General features: G+C 39.5%; 1 protein-coding gene across 1 annotated transcript in view; it reads right to left on the reverse strand.

Moving 5' to 3' along the window:
- Positions 1 to 19,994, reverse strand: part of LOC115225486 (neuroglian-like) — a 32,651-nt gene that overhangs the window by 2,650 nt on the left and 10,007 nt on the right. The window contains exons 6-10 of the mRNA XM_029796441.2: positions 18,856 to 19,061; positions 17,547 to 17,681; positions 11,913 to 12,056; positions 2,626 to 2,715; positions 97 to 387 (exon numbers count right to left, since the gene is read on the reverse strand). Coding sequence (XP_029652301.2) covers positions 97 to 387; positions 2,626 to 2,715; positions 11,913 to 12,056; positions 17,547 to 17,681; positions 18,856 to 19,061 — 866 coding nt within the window. The remainder of the gene's footprint in view (positions 1 to 96; positions 388 to 2,625; positions 2,716 to 11,912; positions 12,057 to 17,546; positions 17,682 to 18,855; positions 19,062 to 19,994) is intronic.

Genomic DNA, 19,994 nt, shown 5'->3' on the forward strand with positions numbered 1-19,994 from the left:
ATGGCCACAGTCAAATGACTGAAATGAATAAAAGATAAAAGATAACAGATAATTCCTGGGGAAGGAGGCAGTGGTACACACAAAAAACAAACTTACCCATGACATAAAGAAACGTTGACATTTTGGCCCAATCCAATCCATTTGTGGCCACACATGTGTAGCGGCCACCATCCTTTCCAATTATTACACTGTTGATGGTCAGTGAATTGTCCTGAGTGTTCTGAATTATTCTCCCCTCATCCATGTCTATGGATTTTCCTTCCTTCAACCAAATGACCTGCAAATTGTCCACCTCCATAGGGTCAGTTGTGGCAGCACAGGGGAGCATTACAGCCCTTCCTTCCTTCACTCTTCTATCAAATGCTGAGGGTTCAATTTTTGTCTTGCCTGCAATGATATATGATTTGAATATAAAAAGGGTACAAGAGTGGCTGTGTGGTAAGTAGCTTGTCTACCAACCACATGGTTCTGGGTTCAGTCCCACTGCGTGGCACCTTGGGCAAGTGTCTTCTACTAGAGCCTCGGGCCGACCAAAGCCTTTTGAGTGGATTTGGTAGGCGGAAACTGAAAGAAGCCCATCGTATATATATGTATATATATATGTATGCGTGTATGTGTGTGTTTGTGTGTCTGTGTTTGTCCCCTAGCATTGCTTGACAACCGATGCTGGTGTGTTTATGTCCCCGTCACTTAGCGGTTCGGCAAAAGAGACCGATAGAATAAGTACTAGGCTTACAAAAAAGAATAAGTCCCGGGGTCGAGTTGCTCGATTAAAGGCGGTGCTCCACCATGGCCACAGTCAAAATGACTGAAACAAGTAAAAGAGTAAAAGAGTAAAGAGTATTTAGTAATTATCCTCCTGGGGTAACATTACAAATTATCCTATTATCAGGTCATCCCGTAAGTTCTGTCCGAATCTTGAATAAAGAAAACAAGGGATCAAATGTTATATTTAATTGAAATTTAATCCTCACTCTACTTTTCCTGATTGAGTTTGGATTGTCCTTACACAGAGGATGACATCCTGACTCCCGTTTGTGCTGTGAACAAGGATTCATCTTCTCTCTTCGTTCCTTTACGCCATTTGGGCTCAACTCTCCTTCCCTCTTCATCTGACCTTCATCTAACCTCCTCCCCTTGACCTTTTCCCGTCCCTCCTACTTCCTCCCACCCGACTCTCTTCTCTTGCCCTGACGCCCACTTCGCTTCACTCCTACTTCTCTTCATCCCTACTCTCTTTCCCTCTTCTCTCTTACTCTCTTACTCTCTTTCTCTCCTTTCTCTCCTTCTCTCTCCTCTCTCTCCCCTCCCTCCTACTTCCTCCCACCAAACTCTCCTCTCTTTCCCCAACTCCTACTTCTCTTCACCCCTACTCTCTTTCCCTCTCCTCTCTTTCTCTCTTCTCTCTTTCTTTCTCTCTTCTCTCATTCTTCTCTCTTACTCTCTTACTCTTTTTCTCTCCCCTCTATCCCTCTAGAGGATAAGTACAGACAGCCATTGTGATTCCTGTTTTCTGATTTTTATATAGCAAGGTTCTTCAGTTTTCATCTACCAAATCCAGTCACCATGATTACATAAGTTGTAAGTATGTAAACATAAGTATTCTGTGTAATATATGGCCTATGATTACATTTACAAAATTTTCACTTGTCAGAATATGTGTATGTATTTATATTTCTTTACTACCCACAAGGAGCTAAACACAGAGAGAACAAACAAGGACAGACAAACAGATTAAGTCGATTACAACGACCCCAGTGCGTAACTGGTACTTAATTTATCGACCCCGAAAGGAAGAAAGGCAAAGTCGACCTCGGTGGAATTTGAACTCAGAACGTAACGGCAGACGAAATACGGCTACGCATTTCGCCCGGCACGCTAACGATTCTGCCAGATAGCCGCCTTTGTATGTATATATATATTTCTTTACTACCCCCCAAGAGGCTAAACATAGAGGAACAAACAAGGACAGACAGAGGGATTAAGTCGATTACATCGACCCCAGTGGGTAACTGGTACTTAATTTATCGACCCCGAGAAAGGATGAAAGGCAAAGTCGACCTCGGCGGAATTTGAATTCAGAACGTAACGGCAGACAAATACGGCTACGCTTTCGCCCGCACGCTAACGATTCTGCCAGATAGCCGCCTTTGTATGTATATATATATGTGTATGTATATATATACCACACTACACACATTTAAATATATATTGTAAACTTGGCAATTCTTTAGCATAGATAACAATAATAATGAAATTATTGTATACAATGCTCAGGTGCACCACAACTTGTCAGAAAGTGCGTATAAAGTATATGCAGTAATGTACAAATGCCTGGGAAGTGAACAGTGTATGAGTCAGATACATGCTTGCGTGTGTATGGAGGAAGAGCAAGATCAGGTGTATTTTGGCGAATCTCTCAGGAAGCATGGAAGTTTTGAAGGATGCAGTGCTCCGACAACTAACAACTGATGCCAGGCAGTTTGTTCCATGCTTCAGCAACTCTTAGCGTGAAAAATATTGCCCTCCTCCATGGCTCTCACAACAGTGCAGGGCCTTGTTAGCTAGTAACATCTAGAGCACAGAGAAGGGAAGGGAAAATAAAAGCATGAACAGATTACTCACGTCGGACTATAAGGGTCCTCATTGCTGAGACCATACCATACTTGTTACTAGCATAACAATGATAGACGCCAGTATCTGTTAGTCCAAATTCTGTGAAAGAACAATACAAAAAAATTAGTAGAATACTAAGGGAGGTAACTGAGAATTTATTCTTTTTACTTGTTTCAGTCATTTGACTGTGGCCATACTGGAGCACCGCCTTTAGTCGAGCAAATTGACCCCAGGACTCATTCTTTGCAAGCCTAGTACTTATTCTATCGGTTTATTTTGCCGAACCGCTAAGTTACGGGGATGTAAACACGCCAGCATTGGTTGTCAAGTGATGTTGGTGGGGGGGACAAACATAGACACACAAACACATACACACACAGATATACATACATATCATCATCATCATCATCATCATCATCATCGTTTAACGTCCGTTTTCCGTGCTAGCACGGGTTGGACGGTTTTCGACCGGGGTCTGGGGAACAGGGGCTGCCCCAGGCTCCAGTCTGGTCTGGCAGTGTTCTACAGCTGGATGCCCTTCCTAACGCCAACGCACCCCTCGCGAGTGTAGTGGGTGCCTTTTACGTGCCACCTGCACAGTGCCAGAGGGGTCTGGCATCAGCCACGGTCGGTTGGTGCCTTTTATGTGCCACCTGCACAGAAGCCAGTCGGGGCGGTGCTGGCATCGGCCACGTTCGGATGGTGTTTTTAATGTGGGGTGGGTGCAGAAATATAGGGGAGCACCAGTAGGGAGGGGTGTTCAGAGTGTTCATGTACTTGACTCAACAGGTCTCCTCAAGCACAGCGGGACGATCTGGATCCAGGGTACTTTGAATGGGCAGGGGCTATGCGGAACTGATGCAGGAGCAGCCTGGGTCTTTGCAGTCACAGCATGTCTCCAGAGATCTCGGTCCTTCGCCCATTGCTCGGTGAGGCCCAACGCTCTGAGGTCAAGCTGACTGCCTCATCCCATGTCTTCCTGGGTCTATACTTCTCCCCCTGATACCTTCAACTGTTTTGGGAGTGGCACTTCTTCACACATCTCTCCTCATCCATCCGCAGCACATGACCATACATCGCAAGCGTCGCTCTTGCACACCACATCTGATGCTTCTTATATCCAGCATTTCTCTCAGGATGCTTACACTCTGTCTTCAGCGTGCACACTGACACTACACATCCAGCGGATCATGCTAGCTTCATTTCTTTCAAGTCTACGCATGTCCTCTGCAGTCATAGCCCATGTTGCATTACCGTGAAGCATGGCAGTTTCGCACACATGCATCATACAGTCTACCTTTCGCTCTGAGGGAGAGACCCTTTTTCGCCAGTAGGGTAGGAGCTTTCTGAACTTTGCCAGGCTATTCGTATTCTATTGTGATACTCCTCTGTGCATCCACCTCCGCTACTAACTTGTCACCCAGTAGCGGAAACTATCAACTACTTCTAGTTTCTCCCCCTGGAGTGTGATGGATCTGCCTTTCTGAGTGTCTTGGTGGTCTATTGTCCCTGTGCATCTGCCGCACATGAAAGCTATCTTATCTGTTAATTTCCCTTTAATGTTGCTGCACCTCTTATGCGTCCATAGCTTACATGGGTGCATCTTATGGAGTTTCTACCTACACCTTTCCTACAGATCGAGCAGGGCCACCTGCCCAAGGGGTGTGTGCTGAGTTCGCCTTTCTGCTTACTATTACTTTGGTCTTTGCTACATTTACTCTAAGGCCCTTGATTCTAACCCTTGCTTCCACACCCGAAATTTCTTTTCTAGTTCCAGTAGTGATTCTGCTATGAGAGCCAGGTCCATCAGCATAGAGGAGCTCCCAGGGGCAACCTGTTTTGAATTCCTCTGTTATTGCCTGGAGGACTATGATGATAGAAGGGGACTGAGGGCTGAGCATATATATATATATATATATATAATATATATATATATATATACATATAAACGATGGGCTTCTTTCAGTTTCCATCTACCAAATCCCACTCACAAGGATTTATGTATATATATATATATGTATATGTATATATTTTATATATGTATATGTATATGTATATATATATATATATATATATATATATATATATATATATATATATACACTATACATATACATATATATGACAGGCTTCTTTCAGTTTCCGTCTACCAAATTCACTCACAAGGCTTTGGTTGACTCGAGGCTATAGCAGAAGACACTTGCCCAAGATGCCACGCGTTGGGACTGAACCTGGAACCATGTGTTGGTAAGCAAGCTATTTAACCCACAGACACTTTTAGGCCTATGATAGAACTTTTTAATCCTAAGTGTTTCCAAATAAAAATTTTTTAAACCCAAAACACTGCAATTTGTAAAATAAATGATTGGTTGTGTTAACTGGTATTTCGATATTTGTCAGAGTTAGAAACTCTTCCTCAGAAAATATTGGAGAAGCGTTATTCGCTGACTTCTCTTTCTATGGTAATATCACTATGAATTTTTGAAAATATGTAAATGTAATTTCTGTTGTACTTTTCTCTTGGAGAACACTGAAAAAAAACCAGCTAATACTTCCTTTGTGAATTTTGGGATGATGCGAAGAGCTGTTGAGGCAATTGTAATCGAAATCAAATTTGATGACTGGCATCCATGCTAGCAGGGTTCAAAGAGCCCATACGATCATGATCATTGACAGAGCGACTAACCGGCTTCCGTGGCCAGTGGCACATAAAAGCACCATTCGAGTGTGATCATTACCAGTGTCAGACGATTTGACTGAGGACTGGCAAACCGGATGGCTGCAAACAGCTCCAATCTGATCTGGCAGAGATTCTACACTGGATGCCCTTCCTAATGCCAACCACTCCGAGAGTGTAGTGGGTGCTTTTATGTGCCACCAGCATGAGGGCCAGTCAAGCGCTACTGGCAACGGCCACACTCAAATGGTGTTTCTTACTGCCACCTGCAACAGCCAGTCCAGCGGCACTGGCAACAACCTCGCTCGAATGTTTTTTAGTCTCAGTCTGTGCAAGTACTCCACCTTAAATTTTTCTGTCTTCTTTCTCCATCAAATTTATCCCATTTTCAAAATCCCAAAGAACTTAACCATCTCTTCTATCTGCTGCTTCATAACCTCCCTGAAGGTATCGATAGCCCATCCAGACATTGATTTTGCCTCTCTTCAGACTAACAAACCACCACACTTTCTCAGTCCGAACTCCATTCTGGTATCACACTGAAGGTAAACACCGTATCAACGAGGGAACTGACTTGGGATTCATCTTTACCACAAAGTTTTGAGGTCATCCATGAATAACCAATGGTTTAACTTTTTGTTAGCAGTTTTTGAATACACACCCATCTTTTGCTTTCCTCAGAATCAGTGTAGTGGTATCAAGCACAGTACAAAGATCACTGGGGACAGACAGTCCCTTGGAAGATGCCCCTCCTGATTTCTATTGCCCCTAAACTTCTTCCGTATGCTGTCAGATCCGTCCTTCAATTCGCCATACTTTTTCCAAGCAATCGCTGAACATCGATGCAATACCAAATGGGTTCACACATTCCATAATCCAAGAATGTGGGATCATATCGTACGCTTTGCAATAGTTGATCCATGACATGGCTAAGTTACTTTTCCTCCTCTTGCAGTCTCCAAGTACAGTTTTGTCTATCAGTAGTTTTTCTGATGTATTTCAAGATTTCATTGACATTTTTTCGTTTCTTCGTTCAATTTCCATCAATCACCTTTTTAAGGTTGCAAATAATGTCGCTATTGTTCTCCTGTAGCCTTACCTTTGTTCTGTCGTAGATTGCCTTTTGTTCACCTGTCATATCACCATTAGTTTTATCATCTTCTTTTAGATCGTCTGTATGTCTCTCATCAAGTAAACTACCACTGCTCCTTTCCTGTGCTATGCGATTACTCTTATTAGTAAGAACTGTATTCTCATCGTTATCTCTGCTGCTATTTATCTCATCAAGTAAACTACCACTGCTCTTTCCTGTGCGATGCGATTATCTTATTAGTAAGAACTGTATTCTCATCGTTATCCCTCTGCTGCTATTTACCATGACCTGTCTTTTGATAACTTCCAGCTCTACTTCTGTGAACCAACGATTTTTTTCTATCGCTCTAGCTTAATCACATAGTCTCTGTTCCGTGAGTTTGAAACAATCCCTTTTCTCTCCAGTGATTATACATACATTGTCGGTAACCCCTAATTTGAGCACCATTTCATCTGCCAGGCTGCTCAGGTAGTACACTCCATGATCACAGCATTAATTTGCTTGCTCCATCTATGCCATGTGTGGTGGTCCCTTTCTGGATATCAACAACTGGAGCCAGGCCAGAATCTCTGAGCCTGCCGGGTGGAACCTGTCATCATCATTGGCTTCAGTTTCATTACCACTGTTATTCACAATTTTTGGGTTTTTCATTGTCACTCAATGAGGTAGCGATTATCAAGTTGTGCAATTACCAGTGTTTTTATTGTGACACCATCACTTGATATATCATTAATCAGTCTATGAGAAGGCTCCACTTGTTTCCTTTCATTATTATTATTTTATTATCATCACTGATATCACTGATATATTGTTATAAATTATTATTATTATTATTTTTGTTTTTTTCTTCTTTCAAATTTGCTTCCATTTCTTGCCGAGTGTCTTCCCGACTCCTAGGGCAAAGAACTCATAGTATACATTGGTAGGCCATTAACTAAACTCAATAGTTCGTTCATTTTTTTTTTTTATTAAATTAAAATACATGGGTAGTAATAGTTCTCACATCGCCATGCTCTTCTCAATTCGTGGTGATGTACCAGTTAAGACAATCTTTTGCACTTCTTGCAGGGATGGTAAACCAGGGCATTCTCATATAATTTTCAGTTCCCTTCTTGATCATTCCTAGTGCTCCGAGATTACTGGTATTGTAACCACCTTGGAGTCCACCTTGAGATGCACATTGGCAGTTTTGATAGTAATGCCGACTTATTAGCCAGTGTAGATATTGGCCACTCTGTTCATGGTGTCTTAATTTATACTCACTGGTGCTGAGACTTTACATCCAGAGATTAGGTGGTCCTTATTATTATAATTATCATTATTATTATTATTTTATCATCATTATTATTATTGGTTTGTTGTCGTCACTCTACGTTCTGAGTTCAAATTCCATCATCAAGGTTGACTTTGCCATTCATCCTTTTGGAAATCGATAAAATAAGTACCAGAGTTAAACGCTGGGGTCAATGTGACTCATTCCCTCTCTTGAAATTGCTTCTCTTGTGGCAAAATTTCAAACCATTATTATTATTATTATTATTATTATTATTATTATTATATTATAGGTGCAGGGAGTGGCTGTGTGGTAAGTCTTGCTAACCAACCACATGGTTCTGGGTTCTCAGTCCCACTGCATGGCATCTTGGGCAAGTGTCTTTGCTATAGCCCTGGGCCGACTAATTCCTTGGAGTGGATTTGGTAGACGGAAACTGAAAGAAGCCTGTCGTATATATGTATATATAATATATATATATATATATATATGTATATATATATATATATATGTCTATATATTATTATGTATATTATATATATATATATATATATATATCGTATATTTATGTATATGTATATATATATATATGTATGTATATATATATATATATATATATGTATAGTATATATATGTATATATATATGTATATGTATATTATATATATATATGTATATATATATGTTATATTGTATATATATATATATATGTATTATATATATGTATATGTATATATTTATATATATATATGTATATATATATGTGTGTATATATATAGTATATATATATACTATATGTGTATATAATCTATATATTTAATATATATTTATTATAATAGTTATATATATATATGTATATCTTATATATATATATATATATCCTAATATATATAGTATATAATAGATATTATATATATATATATATAGTTTATCTAATAATATATATATATATAATATATCTATATATATCTTATATATAATATATATGTGTGTGTATATATATATAGATATATATATATGTGTGTATATCTATATATATATAGTGTTTATATACTATATATATATAGATATATGTGTGTATTATTCTTCCTATATATATATATATATAGTATATATCATATCTCATATCATCATCTCATCATCATCATCATTGTTTAACGTCCGTTCTCCATTCTAGCATGGGTTGGACGGTTCGACCGGGGGTTCTGGGAAGCCAGAAGGCTGCACCAGGCTCCAGTCTAATCTGGCAAGTGTTTCTACAGCTTGATGCCCTCCTAACGCCAACCACTCCGTGAGTGTAGTGGGTGCTTTTTTTACGTTGCCACCTGCACAGGTGCCAGGCGAGGCTGGCAACGCCACGGTCTATATATATATATATATATATGTATGTATGTGTGTATATGTTTGTGTGTGTCTGTGTTTGTCCCCACCAACATCGCTTGACAACCAATGCTGGTGTGTGTAGTCCCTGGTAACTTAGCGGTTCGGCAAAAGAGACCGATAGAATAAGTACTAGGCTTCAAAGAATAAGTCCCGGGTCGATTTGTCGACTAAAGCGGTGCTCCAGACATGGCCGCAGTCAAATGACTGAAACAAGTAAAAAGTAAAGAGTAAGGAGTAGAAGAGTATATTATTTATTATTATTATTACTACTACTAACCTTGATGTTTAGATTGCCATTCCTTAGTATGTGATACAACTGTCACCTGTCATCTGTTTGTTTGTCTCCTCTCATCCAAAGCACCTGCACCGAACATAGCCATGGTCTTGCACGTAATGTTTATGGTCTGACCCTCGGATCTCTCAGGGTCATGTTTCCCTTTTTCTAGCACCCGCCGGTGCCTCAGCTGCAGAAGAAGAATATAGAGAAAAAAAAAATAATTCTTTCTAATTTTGATATAAGGCCAGAAACTTTGAGGGGAGATGGCAAGTGCTCTACTGTACTTATTCTCATGGACCCTGAAAGGGATGAACGGTAAAGACAAACTTGGGTGAATTTGAACTCAGCTGAAATCTGCTAAGCATTTGGTCTGGTGTGCTAACGATTCGGCCAGCTCACCACCTTTATAATATACTAGCAGTATCGCCCGGCGTTGCTCGGATTTGTTTTCAACAACCCTAGAATTGGAATTTTTGAAAAGTAAAATTGGCATTATGTAGCTTGTTATTCTCTTCAGTGAACATTTTTCTGGTTGAAATACACCGAAAAATGACGACACAGCAGTCAAAAATCGTTAAAAAATAGGATTTTCATAGAAAAAAAGCAGCTTTTTGATGTAAATAATTTTTGGTGTTAACATGGTCTGATTTGAATTTTTTCTTCTATGGAAGGAAGAGCAAGCCTTCTTCTATCATACTCTCAATTTTTGTCAACTTGCGCTGCAGGGTCTCTCGGAGGAGATTGTGTTAGTTGAAGGCTACCAAACCTGCCACACACCACGACAACTTCAGTTTTATAATCATCATCATCGTTTCGTTTAACGTCCGCTTTCCCTGCTATGCAGCATGGGTTGGACGATTTTGACTGAGGACTGGCGAATCAGATGGCTGCACCAGGCTCCAATCTTGATTTGGCAGAGTTTCTACAGCTGGATGCCCTTCCAATGCCCACCCACTATCCGAGGTGTAGTGGGTGCTTTTTACATGCCACCCGGTACATGGGCCAGTCAGGCTGTACTGGCAACGACCCTCAACTCGAAATCTTTTTACATATAGAGATAATAATTTCATTCATACATCGGTTGTTGTTGACGATGACGAGGACATCACATGGGAAAAGTAGATGGGTCACAGTGCATCGGCTGTGGCCAATCAGGCCAATGTGTGCTTTGGAAGTTCTGCTGCAGGTTGGGAACAGGTGAATTGCTGGGAATGAAGGTAAACAGTTGGCTCTGGACTTGTGCAGCTCATCTTTTCTTTGTGTTCCTGTGATTCTCTTCTGTTCATAGGAAGTGACACCACTGTTGGTACAGCTATGCCAGGTAGGGTGGTCCTGTGCTTGCATTTCCCAGGGTTGGTTTGAAAGCACTTCAGTGAGGCTTTGAGGGCCTCTTTGAAATGCTTTTTCTGCCCACTTTGTGTGCACTTGCCTTCTGCCGATTCATTGTAAAACAGTCTTTTGGGTAGCTATGTATCAGGCATTTGAACAAGGCAGCCTACCCACCCAACCTCCACTCTCCTCAGCAGTGTTTAAATGCTTGGTAGATCAGCTCAAGAGAGGACCTTTGTGTGCCCTCTGTATTAGGCCCTGTGTGGCCAATAAAAAACAATAAGAGAGGACCTCTGTGTCTGGTAACTTCTCTTGCTAAATGATCTTCAAAAGCTTTCTCAGACAATTCATGTGAAAGCAGTTTAGCTGCTTGGCATGACATCCATAAACCATGCAAATCAGGCGTAGGAGTAGCTGTGTGGTAGGTAGCTTGCTTACCAACCACATAGTTCCAGGTTCAGTCCCACTGCGTGGCACCTTGGGCAAGTGTCTTCTGCTATAGCCTCGGGCCAACCAAAGCCTTGTGAGTGGATTTGGTAGACGGAAACTGAAGAGAAGCGTATCATCATCATCATCATTGTTTAACGTCCATTTTCCATGCTAACAGGGTTGGATGGTTCGACGGGGTCTGGGAAGCCAGGAGGCTGCGCCATATGTGTGTGTGTGTGTGTGTGTGTGTGTGTGTGTGTGTTTGTGTGGTCTGTGTTTGTCCCCCCAACATTGTTTGACAACCGATGATGGTGTGTCTATGTCCCTGTTACTTAGCAGTTCAGCAAAAGAGACTGATAGAATAAGTACTAAGCTTACAAAGAATAAGTCCTGGGGTCGATTTGCTTGACTAAAGGCGGTGCTCCAGCATGGCCACAGTCAAATGACTGAAGAAGTAACAGAGTAAAGAAAGTAAAGAGTATTACGTTTACATATAAATTTCAGGCTATTATACATTAGGGGACAAGGCACATTTCCCAAGGGCAGGAGTGGCTTAGTCAGACCCTGGTATATGAACTGGTACTTAATGCTGTTGAGTCTGAAAGGTGGAAAGGTGGCACTGACCTCACAAAAATGCAAGTGGACACACAAACACACAAGCATGCAGACTTGCAGTAGTAGTAGTGGTAGTAGTAGTAGTAGTAGTAGTAGTATAGTAGTAGTAGTAAAGGTGCTGGTTGTGGTAGTAGCAGTAGTAGCATTTATTGTGTTTGGAGGAAGCATATAAAAAGGGAAATGAATGCCTGGTATCAGAATGTGCCAGGTTCAATACTCACCAAAGACATATAGAAAGGCATTAGCGAAGATATACCCATGGATATTACTGATATTACACTGGATGGTCATGGAATCTTGGTATGTGAGGTTGATGACAGTCAGGTTGGTTTCCTGTACTATAAACTTATTTTTATTGGGATATTCTGCAAAAATAAAATGTTTATAAACATTAATAATAATAATAACAATAATAATAATAATAATAATAATAATAATAACAATAATAATCAACTTCTGGTTGAAATATCTAACAGGAATGCACAAAAAGCTGGCTGAAAACTTTAACAACGTACTAGCAGAGCCAGAGACAATGCCTGAATGGCTCACGAAGGGGAAAACCATCTTAATTCCCAAATCAAATGAGACAGCAAAACCAGAAAACTACAGACCAATAACCTGTCTCCCTACGACGTACAAGTGGTTTACTGCAAGTGGTTTACTGCAGTGATGTCGCAAAGGTTGAACAAGCACCTAGACGAAAACAACCTGTTTCCAGAAGAGCAGAATGGATGCTGCAAAGGCTCATATGGCTGTAAAGATCAACTAATGATCAATAAAGCCATAACTGAAGACAGCCACAGAAAGAAGAAAGGCCTCAGTATGGCCTGGATCGACTACAAAAAGGCGTTTGATAGCATCCCCCACACATGGATCCTCGAAACACTAGCCATTAACAAAGTAGCACCAACAATTATAAAATTCATAGGACACTCTATGAATAAATGGCAAACAGTGCTACAGCTCCAAACAAAAGAGGGACTCATGAAAACCAAAACCATCCCCATTAGAAGAGGAATATTCCAGGGAGATACGCTCTCTCCACTTCTTTTCTGCTTGGCACTGTCACCTCTATCTGATATGCTAAATAGAACTGGATGCGGATATAAATGTTACGGTAAAACGATCAGCCACCTTTTATATATGGATGACCTAAAACTATACGCTGCAAAGGACAAACAGCTGGAAACACTATTAAAGACAGTTCATGGATTTACCAAAGAAATAGATATGAAATTTGGATTAGAAAAATGCGCCAAAGTAACTATGAAAAGCGGAAAACTAGTTAAGAGTAGCAACATCACACTAGATAAAACCAATGAAATAAAAGAATTAGACCAAAACCAAACTTACAAATACTTAGGAATCCATGAACTAGATAAGACACAACACACACAAATGAAAGAGAAAATAAAAAAAAGAATATTATAGACGAGTTAGATCAATACTAAAAACAGAGCTCAATGCTAAAACCAAGATAATAGGTATTAACACTTTAGCTGTCCCAGTTATAAGTTACAGCTACAATATCCTTAACTGGACACTAAATGAACTGACCAAAATAGATAGGAAAACAAGAAAAATAATGACAGGATCTAGGATGCATCACCCAAAATCTGACATAGAAAGACTATATATACAACGTATAGAAGGTGGTAGAGGCCTTATACAGCTGGAAAACTACTACAAAATAACCACCATAGGACTGCAAAAATATCTACTTCAGAAGGAAGGAAAACTGATACAAATAGCGGCAAAACACGAGCAAAACAAAAAACTGTTCTCAGTATTTAAGGAAGCTGACAAATACAAACAAGAAATCATACCACCTAACAAATATAAAGGAGAAGAAGATGAAGAAACAACAAAAGCTATAAAACAAATGAAATCCAAACTAAAACTAGAACAGCAACGAACCATGATAAAATGATGGCAAGAAAAACCCCTTCATGGTAAATACTGGACTAAACAAAATGCAAAAGAAATAGACAAAGAAAAATCCCAGCAATGGTTGAGAAGCTCAGGACTCAAAGCAGAGACAGAGGGATTTTTAATTGCAGCACAAGACCAAAGCCTCCCCACCAGAAATTACCAAAAACATGTAATGAAAAGAAATATTACAAGTAACTGCAGAATATGTGGAGATGGACAAGAAACAATAAATCATATTATCTCTGGCTGCCCAGTCCTGGCTAAGAAAGAATATATTCACAGACATGACAGAGTTGGAGCCTATGCCAACATTATGGAATAACAACAGAAAAAAGATGGTATAGGCACACACCAGAAAAGGTCACTGAAAACGAGAAAGCAACCATACTCTGGGATATGCTGATATACACAGATAGAGAAATTAAGGCCAACAGACCAGATATAGTTGTCAGAGATCATGAAAAAAAGAATGCTTTCTAATTGATGTATCAATACTGGCAGATGACAACGTGTCTCTAAAAGAAATGGAGAAACTTTCAAAATACAAAGACCTAGAAATGGAGGTAACCAGAATGTGGAATCTAAAAACAGAAACAATTCCTATCATAGTAGGTGCATTAGGCATGAAAAAAAAAATATTCAGACAAATACATAACAAAAACACCAGGACTTACAAACACATATAACATACAGAAAATTGCACTACTAGGCACTGAACACATCCTACGCAGAACACTTTCCATACAATAACCATCAGAGCATCACAACAAATCACAGCACATACCCAAGGCACACAGAGCTGCGCTCGGTACTGAAGTGAAAGCACTCTATAAAAAATAATGCTACTGAATAATAATAATAATAATAATAATAATAATATTAATGTCCCACTGCATGGCACCTTGGGCAAATGTCTTCTACTATAGCCTCGGGCTGACCAAAGCCTTGTGAGTGGATTTGGTAGACAGAAACTGAAAGAAGCCCATCATATATATATATATTGTAGTTTTATTTGTATCGTTTTTACATCCTGTTTGTGTTACATTTTTTCTTGCTTGTTTTTACCCCTCTGCGAGGTAATTTTATTTTAATTCTCTCGCAGGAAGGATTAGTTTGGCGAGTCGTGTCCTGTCTTGCCTTCGAAACACGCTGGAGTCGAACTAGTGACAGCTGATGATAGGGGATTTTTCCTTGTGTAGTATGTCCTGTACTCTGTTTTTCTGTTGTAAAAAAATGGTTTTTCCGTTTTCATTTCTCATTGAGTTCTACGTCTAGTTGTGGTGTCCTGTACTCACGTATATATATTTATATATGCATGTATATATACATGTAGATGTAGGTACGTACATATATGTTTGTATGTATGCATATATTTTATTTATTACACTATATATATATATATATATACATATGTACATGTGTGTATATGTTTGTGTGTCTGTATTTGTCCCCCCAACATCACTTGACAACTTAGTGGTTCAGCAAAAAGAGACCGATAGAATAAGTACTAGGCTTACAAAGAATAAGTTCTGGGGTCGGTTTTGTTGACTAAAGGCGGTGGCCCAACATGGCCACAGTCAAATGGCTGAAGCCAGTAAAAGAGTAATAATAATAATAATAATAATAATAATAATAATAATAATCATCATCATCGTTTAGCGTCCGCTTTCCATGCTGGCATGGGTTGGACGGTTCAACCGGGGTCTGAGAAGCCAGAAGGCTGCACCAGGCCCAGCCTGATCTGGTAATGTTTCTACAGCTGGATGCCCATCCTAACGCCAACCACTCCATGAGTGTAGCGGGTGCTTTTTACGTGCCACCGGCACAGGTGCCAGACGAGGCTAGCAAACGGCCACGATCAGATGGTGCTTTTTATGTGCCACTGGCATGGAGGCAGTCAGGGCAGCGCTGGCAACGGCCACGTTCGGATGGTTCTCTTATGTGCCACGGGCACTGGTATCACAGCTACGATTTCCATTGAAGTTGATTGATTTTGATTTTGATTTTGATTTTCACTTGCCTCAACAGGTCTTCACAAGTAGAGTTTTGTGTCCCAAGAAGGAAAGGTATGCGTAAGTGGACTGAGGCCATGGGTTAATAATAATAATAATACTTTAGAAAGGTTTGACGTAACTCTTCACAGAGGTAAACAGTGAAGATGAAGAGCATGATTCGATTGTAAGGTATTTTAATAGTTGAATGATATTTCAACAGTACATCTGTCTTTGTCAAGTTCAAAATAAGAAGTGATAAAAATTCAAAATTACAGAGATTTAAACGTAAAGTATGAATGAGAGCAATCAGTGTCCACACGTTGATGGAATGACATCATCAGTTTCTAAGTTACAATTTTGTAAGAGGCGAAAAGAAAAAGACAGAAAAAAAATAACAGAAAAAAGGAAAGAAGAATATTTAATCAAACAGTTTTGTATAAATTTGATGATGTTATCCTTTCCTCCTGGGCGTGATGTTAATAACCTTCAAACACATTTCCCCTCATGCATTTTGAGTATTGAAAGTGTAGCAGATTCAGAATATTTTCTGAGAATATGCATTTTCAAGTTTTCTTCAAAATTGAAGCCGCTTGAAACAAAATATTCAGCAAGTTCTGTCGAACTACTGTTATTGAGCCTGATGTCGAATCTGTGCCCATTAAACCTTTTCTTTAATTGTTCTGTTGTGCAACCAACATAAATTAAGTTGTGTTTCGTGCATTCTGCAGCGTACACCAAATAAATATCTTTACATGTTCCACCTTCTGTATAAATCTGATGGAATTCACTTCACTCATGTTGTTGCACAATGGACAGGGCTTACCTCTCTTGTGGCTGTTCTTTAAGGTACAGTGTGTAGATACTCCAGTGTTCATTTTCTTCGAGTCAGATATAGAGGTCAATAATTCTCTTATATTCATATTCCGTCTAAAGGCTATGATAGGCAGCTGAGGAAATATCTGCTTGAAGTGAGGATATTTTTTCGAGGATATCATATTAATAATAATAATAATAATAATAATAATAATTATAATAATAATAATAATAATAATAATAATAATAATAATAATAATAAATGCCCCGATGCAATACAAGGCAGTGGCTCTCATAACTTCTGATCTTAACTGATTGGAAGTGTTATCATGTACATTGTTTTGTCTTGGTATAAAAGATGGGCTACAGCAAATATTCTGCTCAATACCACAGATTTGTTTCTCAGTTGTTTGACCTTAACCAGTTGAGCATGTCCCTTAGTGGCTGATGATATGAGCATCTCTGATCACGAGCAGAAATAGTGGGGGAGCATCATAGCCATGTGTTGAGAAGGATTCTTTGGGGTTTGAATAATTCACCTCTGGAAACATGGGTGTTTCGTTCAACATCCTTAAACAGCCTTTATTCAGGGACCTTTTGAGTGGGATGAGTTACTTGACCAGAAGAAAATTCTAACTGGGCCCCACCTGCAAGGTCATGTGCTGTTTATCTTGATATGAGATCACCATGTTGCGCACATATGGTTGTGATGCATGTGCCTAGTGTACCCTTATCAGACGGATAGTCATGATGGGTATACTGGGTTCGTATATTTTACCCCAGCGTCACTTTGATGGCATGCACTGCTCTCTCACTCAATAATAATAATAATAGAGTCAAAATTAAAAGAAGAGTGCCATTCTCATCTAGCGAACGATATAGCAACATCTCATGTGTCTTCAACAGGTTCAAAACATAATTTTGTCAATCTACTTCATTTTGGTTAATATATAATATATGAAGTATATTATATATTAACCAAATACTGGGTTAATAATATGTGTGTGTGTGTGTGTATGTGCATGGATATGCATGTATTCACATATACACAAGTTCATAGTCATTGTCATCATCATCATCATCATCACCACCTCCATCATCAGTGTCACTACTTACCGTTAATTCTCTTTCCATTGATGTACCACATGTGTTTACTGATGGGAGGTTTGCTAGTTCCATTACAGATGAAGGTAACTGAACTGCCCACACTGGTCACAATACTTCTTGGTTTTGTGGTCCATTCAGGCTTAGCTGAAACACACAATAACAACCATAACAATATCAACAACTATAATATCAACCAAATCAGCAACAATATCAACAAGTACAACAATGATTGTGTGATTGGGTATCACTCCATCACACTCTCTTCTCACTTGCTCTCGTTTCTATCTCTTTATTTAGACAACATTTCTCTAACTCTCATAAGTATCAAACTCTTTAACATTCATAATGTTAAGGTGAGCTATGCTTGCGTAGATAATGACATTTACAACATTTTATACTAAAACAAAAGAGAAACATGTACCACACACTCACTCACTCCATCCCATACGTTAGCCTGTAATTACTGATGCCACCAGCTGCCTACTGGGAGTATCCTGCCTCCCAAATTCTGTGGTCTGTAGAGCTACGCACACATCATCTAATGCCATCACGAGACATTATATAAGCATAAATGCCAATGGGCTTGAATGAAGATATATACATCACATGTACTCTTTCAGACATACTAATAAGGAAATCTCCTGTTTCTGTTCACACCTACACACACACCCACGCGCACAAACACACCTATATGCACACAAATGTACATTCGTATATATATATATATATATATACACATATACTCCCAGTAGGCAGCTGGTGGCATCAATATTTTCAGGCTAACGTATGGGATGGAGTGAGTGAGTGTGGTACATGTTTCTCTTTTGTTTTAGTATAAAATGTTGTAAATGTCATTATCTACGCAAGCATAGCTGACCTTAACATTATGAATGTTAAAGAGTTTGATAATTATGAGAGTTCGAGAAATGTTGCCTAAATAAAGAGATAGAAACGAGAGCAAGTGAGAAGAGAGTGTGATGGAGTGATACCCAATATATATATATACATATAATATATATGCATAAATATACACATACACACCTATATACATACATATATATAATATTATATATAATATATATATATAATATATATATATACACATACACACCTATATATATACATACAATCCAATATTATATATATATATATATGTATGTATATACAGGGAAACATATGCATTATGTACAAGTCTACAAATGCTGGGCTTGGTACGACCACTCAAATGTCTTGAAGATAATGCTGCAGCTTGGCCACAGACCAAAGACTGAAACCAGTTAAAGAATAAAAGAATAACGGAATACTTATTCAGATTTACATTCAATCTTCACGGTCATGACTCGTTGCATTGCCTGGCTGAAACTCGTTACACGTGCGTGGCATTCATAGATTCCTTCGTCCTCAAACCCAGCATCCAGAATATTGAGCTGATGCTTAGAGCTGGAAAACCGATACTTTGTATTCTGCTCTATTTGTATTCTTCTCTCTTTAGTGTTTCGGAACCATCGGATTTCCGGTGTCGGACTGAGAATGAGAAATAAGACATAAGGAGTTGGGGGGGCTAAAAACAAATGTAATGTTATAGATAATACTTGCAGAAATACCCGGCATTGCCTGGGTTAAAGAAAATAACGAAATTTAAAAACGCTGTCTAGATTACTCAGATCTCGACTGCTATTAGCTGAGGTACCAACTTTCCACATTAACAACTCTCCAACCCATGCCAGCATGGAACATAGACATTAAGTGAAATGTTAAAACAAAGTTTTCAACTCATATCTCATCATCATCATCATCATCGTTTAACGTCCGCTTTCCATGCTAGCATGGGTTGGACGGTTCAACTGGGGTCTGGCAAGCCCGAAGGCTGCACCAGGCCAGTCAGATCTGGCAGTGTTTCTACAGCTGGATGCCCTTCCTACCCGATGGACAGAAAGACAGTTTCTATGACACCCTATTGCAGACCACCTCATTGACGAACGACAGGGACCTTCTCTTTGTGGCTGGTGACTTCAATGGGCATGTTGGACGGCATGCTGGGGGCTTCCATGGCGTACATGGAGGCTATGGTTATGGTTCCCGCAACGAGGAGGAAACCAGGCTGCTGGAGTTCTGCGATGCGAATAGTCTTATGGTTTGCAACACTAACTTCAGGAAACCGACAAGCCACCTGGTCACCTACAGATCAGGCCGGCATACTAGCCAAATCGACTACATCCTTGCCAGAAAAAGGGAAAGATGGCTGCTTATAAATGCCAAAACCTTCCCAGGCGAAGAATGCACCCCACAACATAGACTGGTAGTTAGTGACTTTAGGATCAGGACTAAGAGGGCGACTAGAAGACGACCAACATGGAGAAGAAGGGTCTGGAAGCTTAAAGACCCTGCGAATGGACAGAGATTTAGAGATATGTTACTTGAAGCCTTTGACGAAATGGAAGGGGGTATAGCTACACA

The sequence above is a fragment of the Octopus sinensis genome, linkage group LG27 (genome assembly GCF_006345805.1).
Source record: "Octopus sinensis linkage group LG27, ASM634580v1, whole genome shotgun sequence".
Taxonomy (NCBI): domain Eukaryota; kingdom Metazoa; phylum Mollusca; class Cephalopoda; order Octopoda; family Octopodidae; genus Octopus; species Octopus sinensis.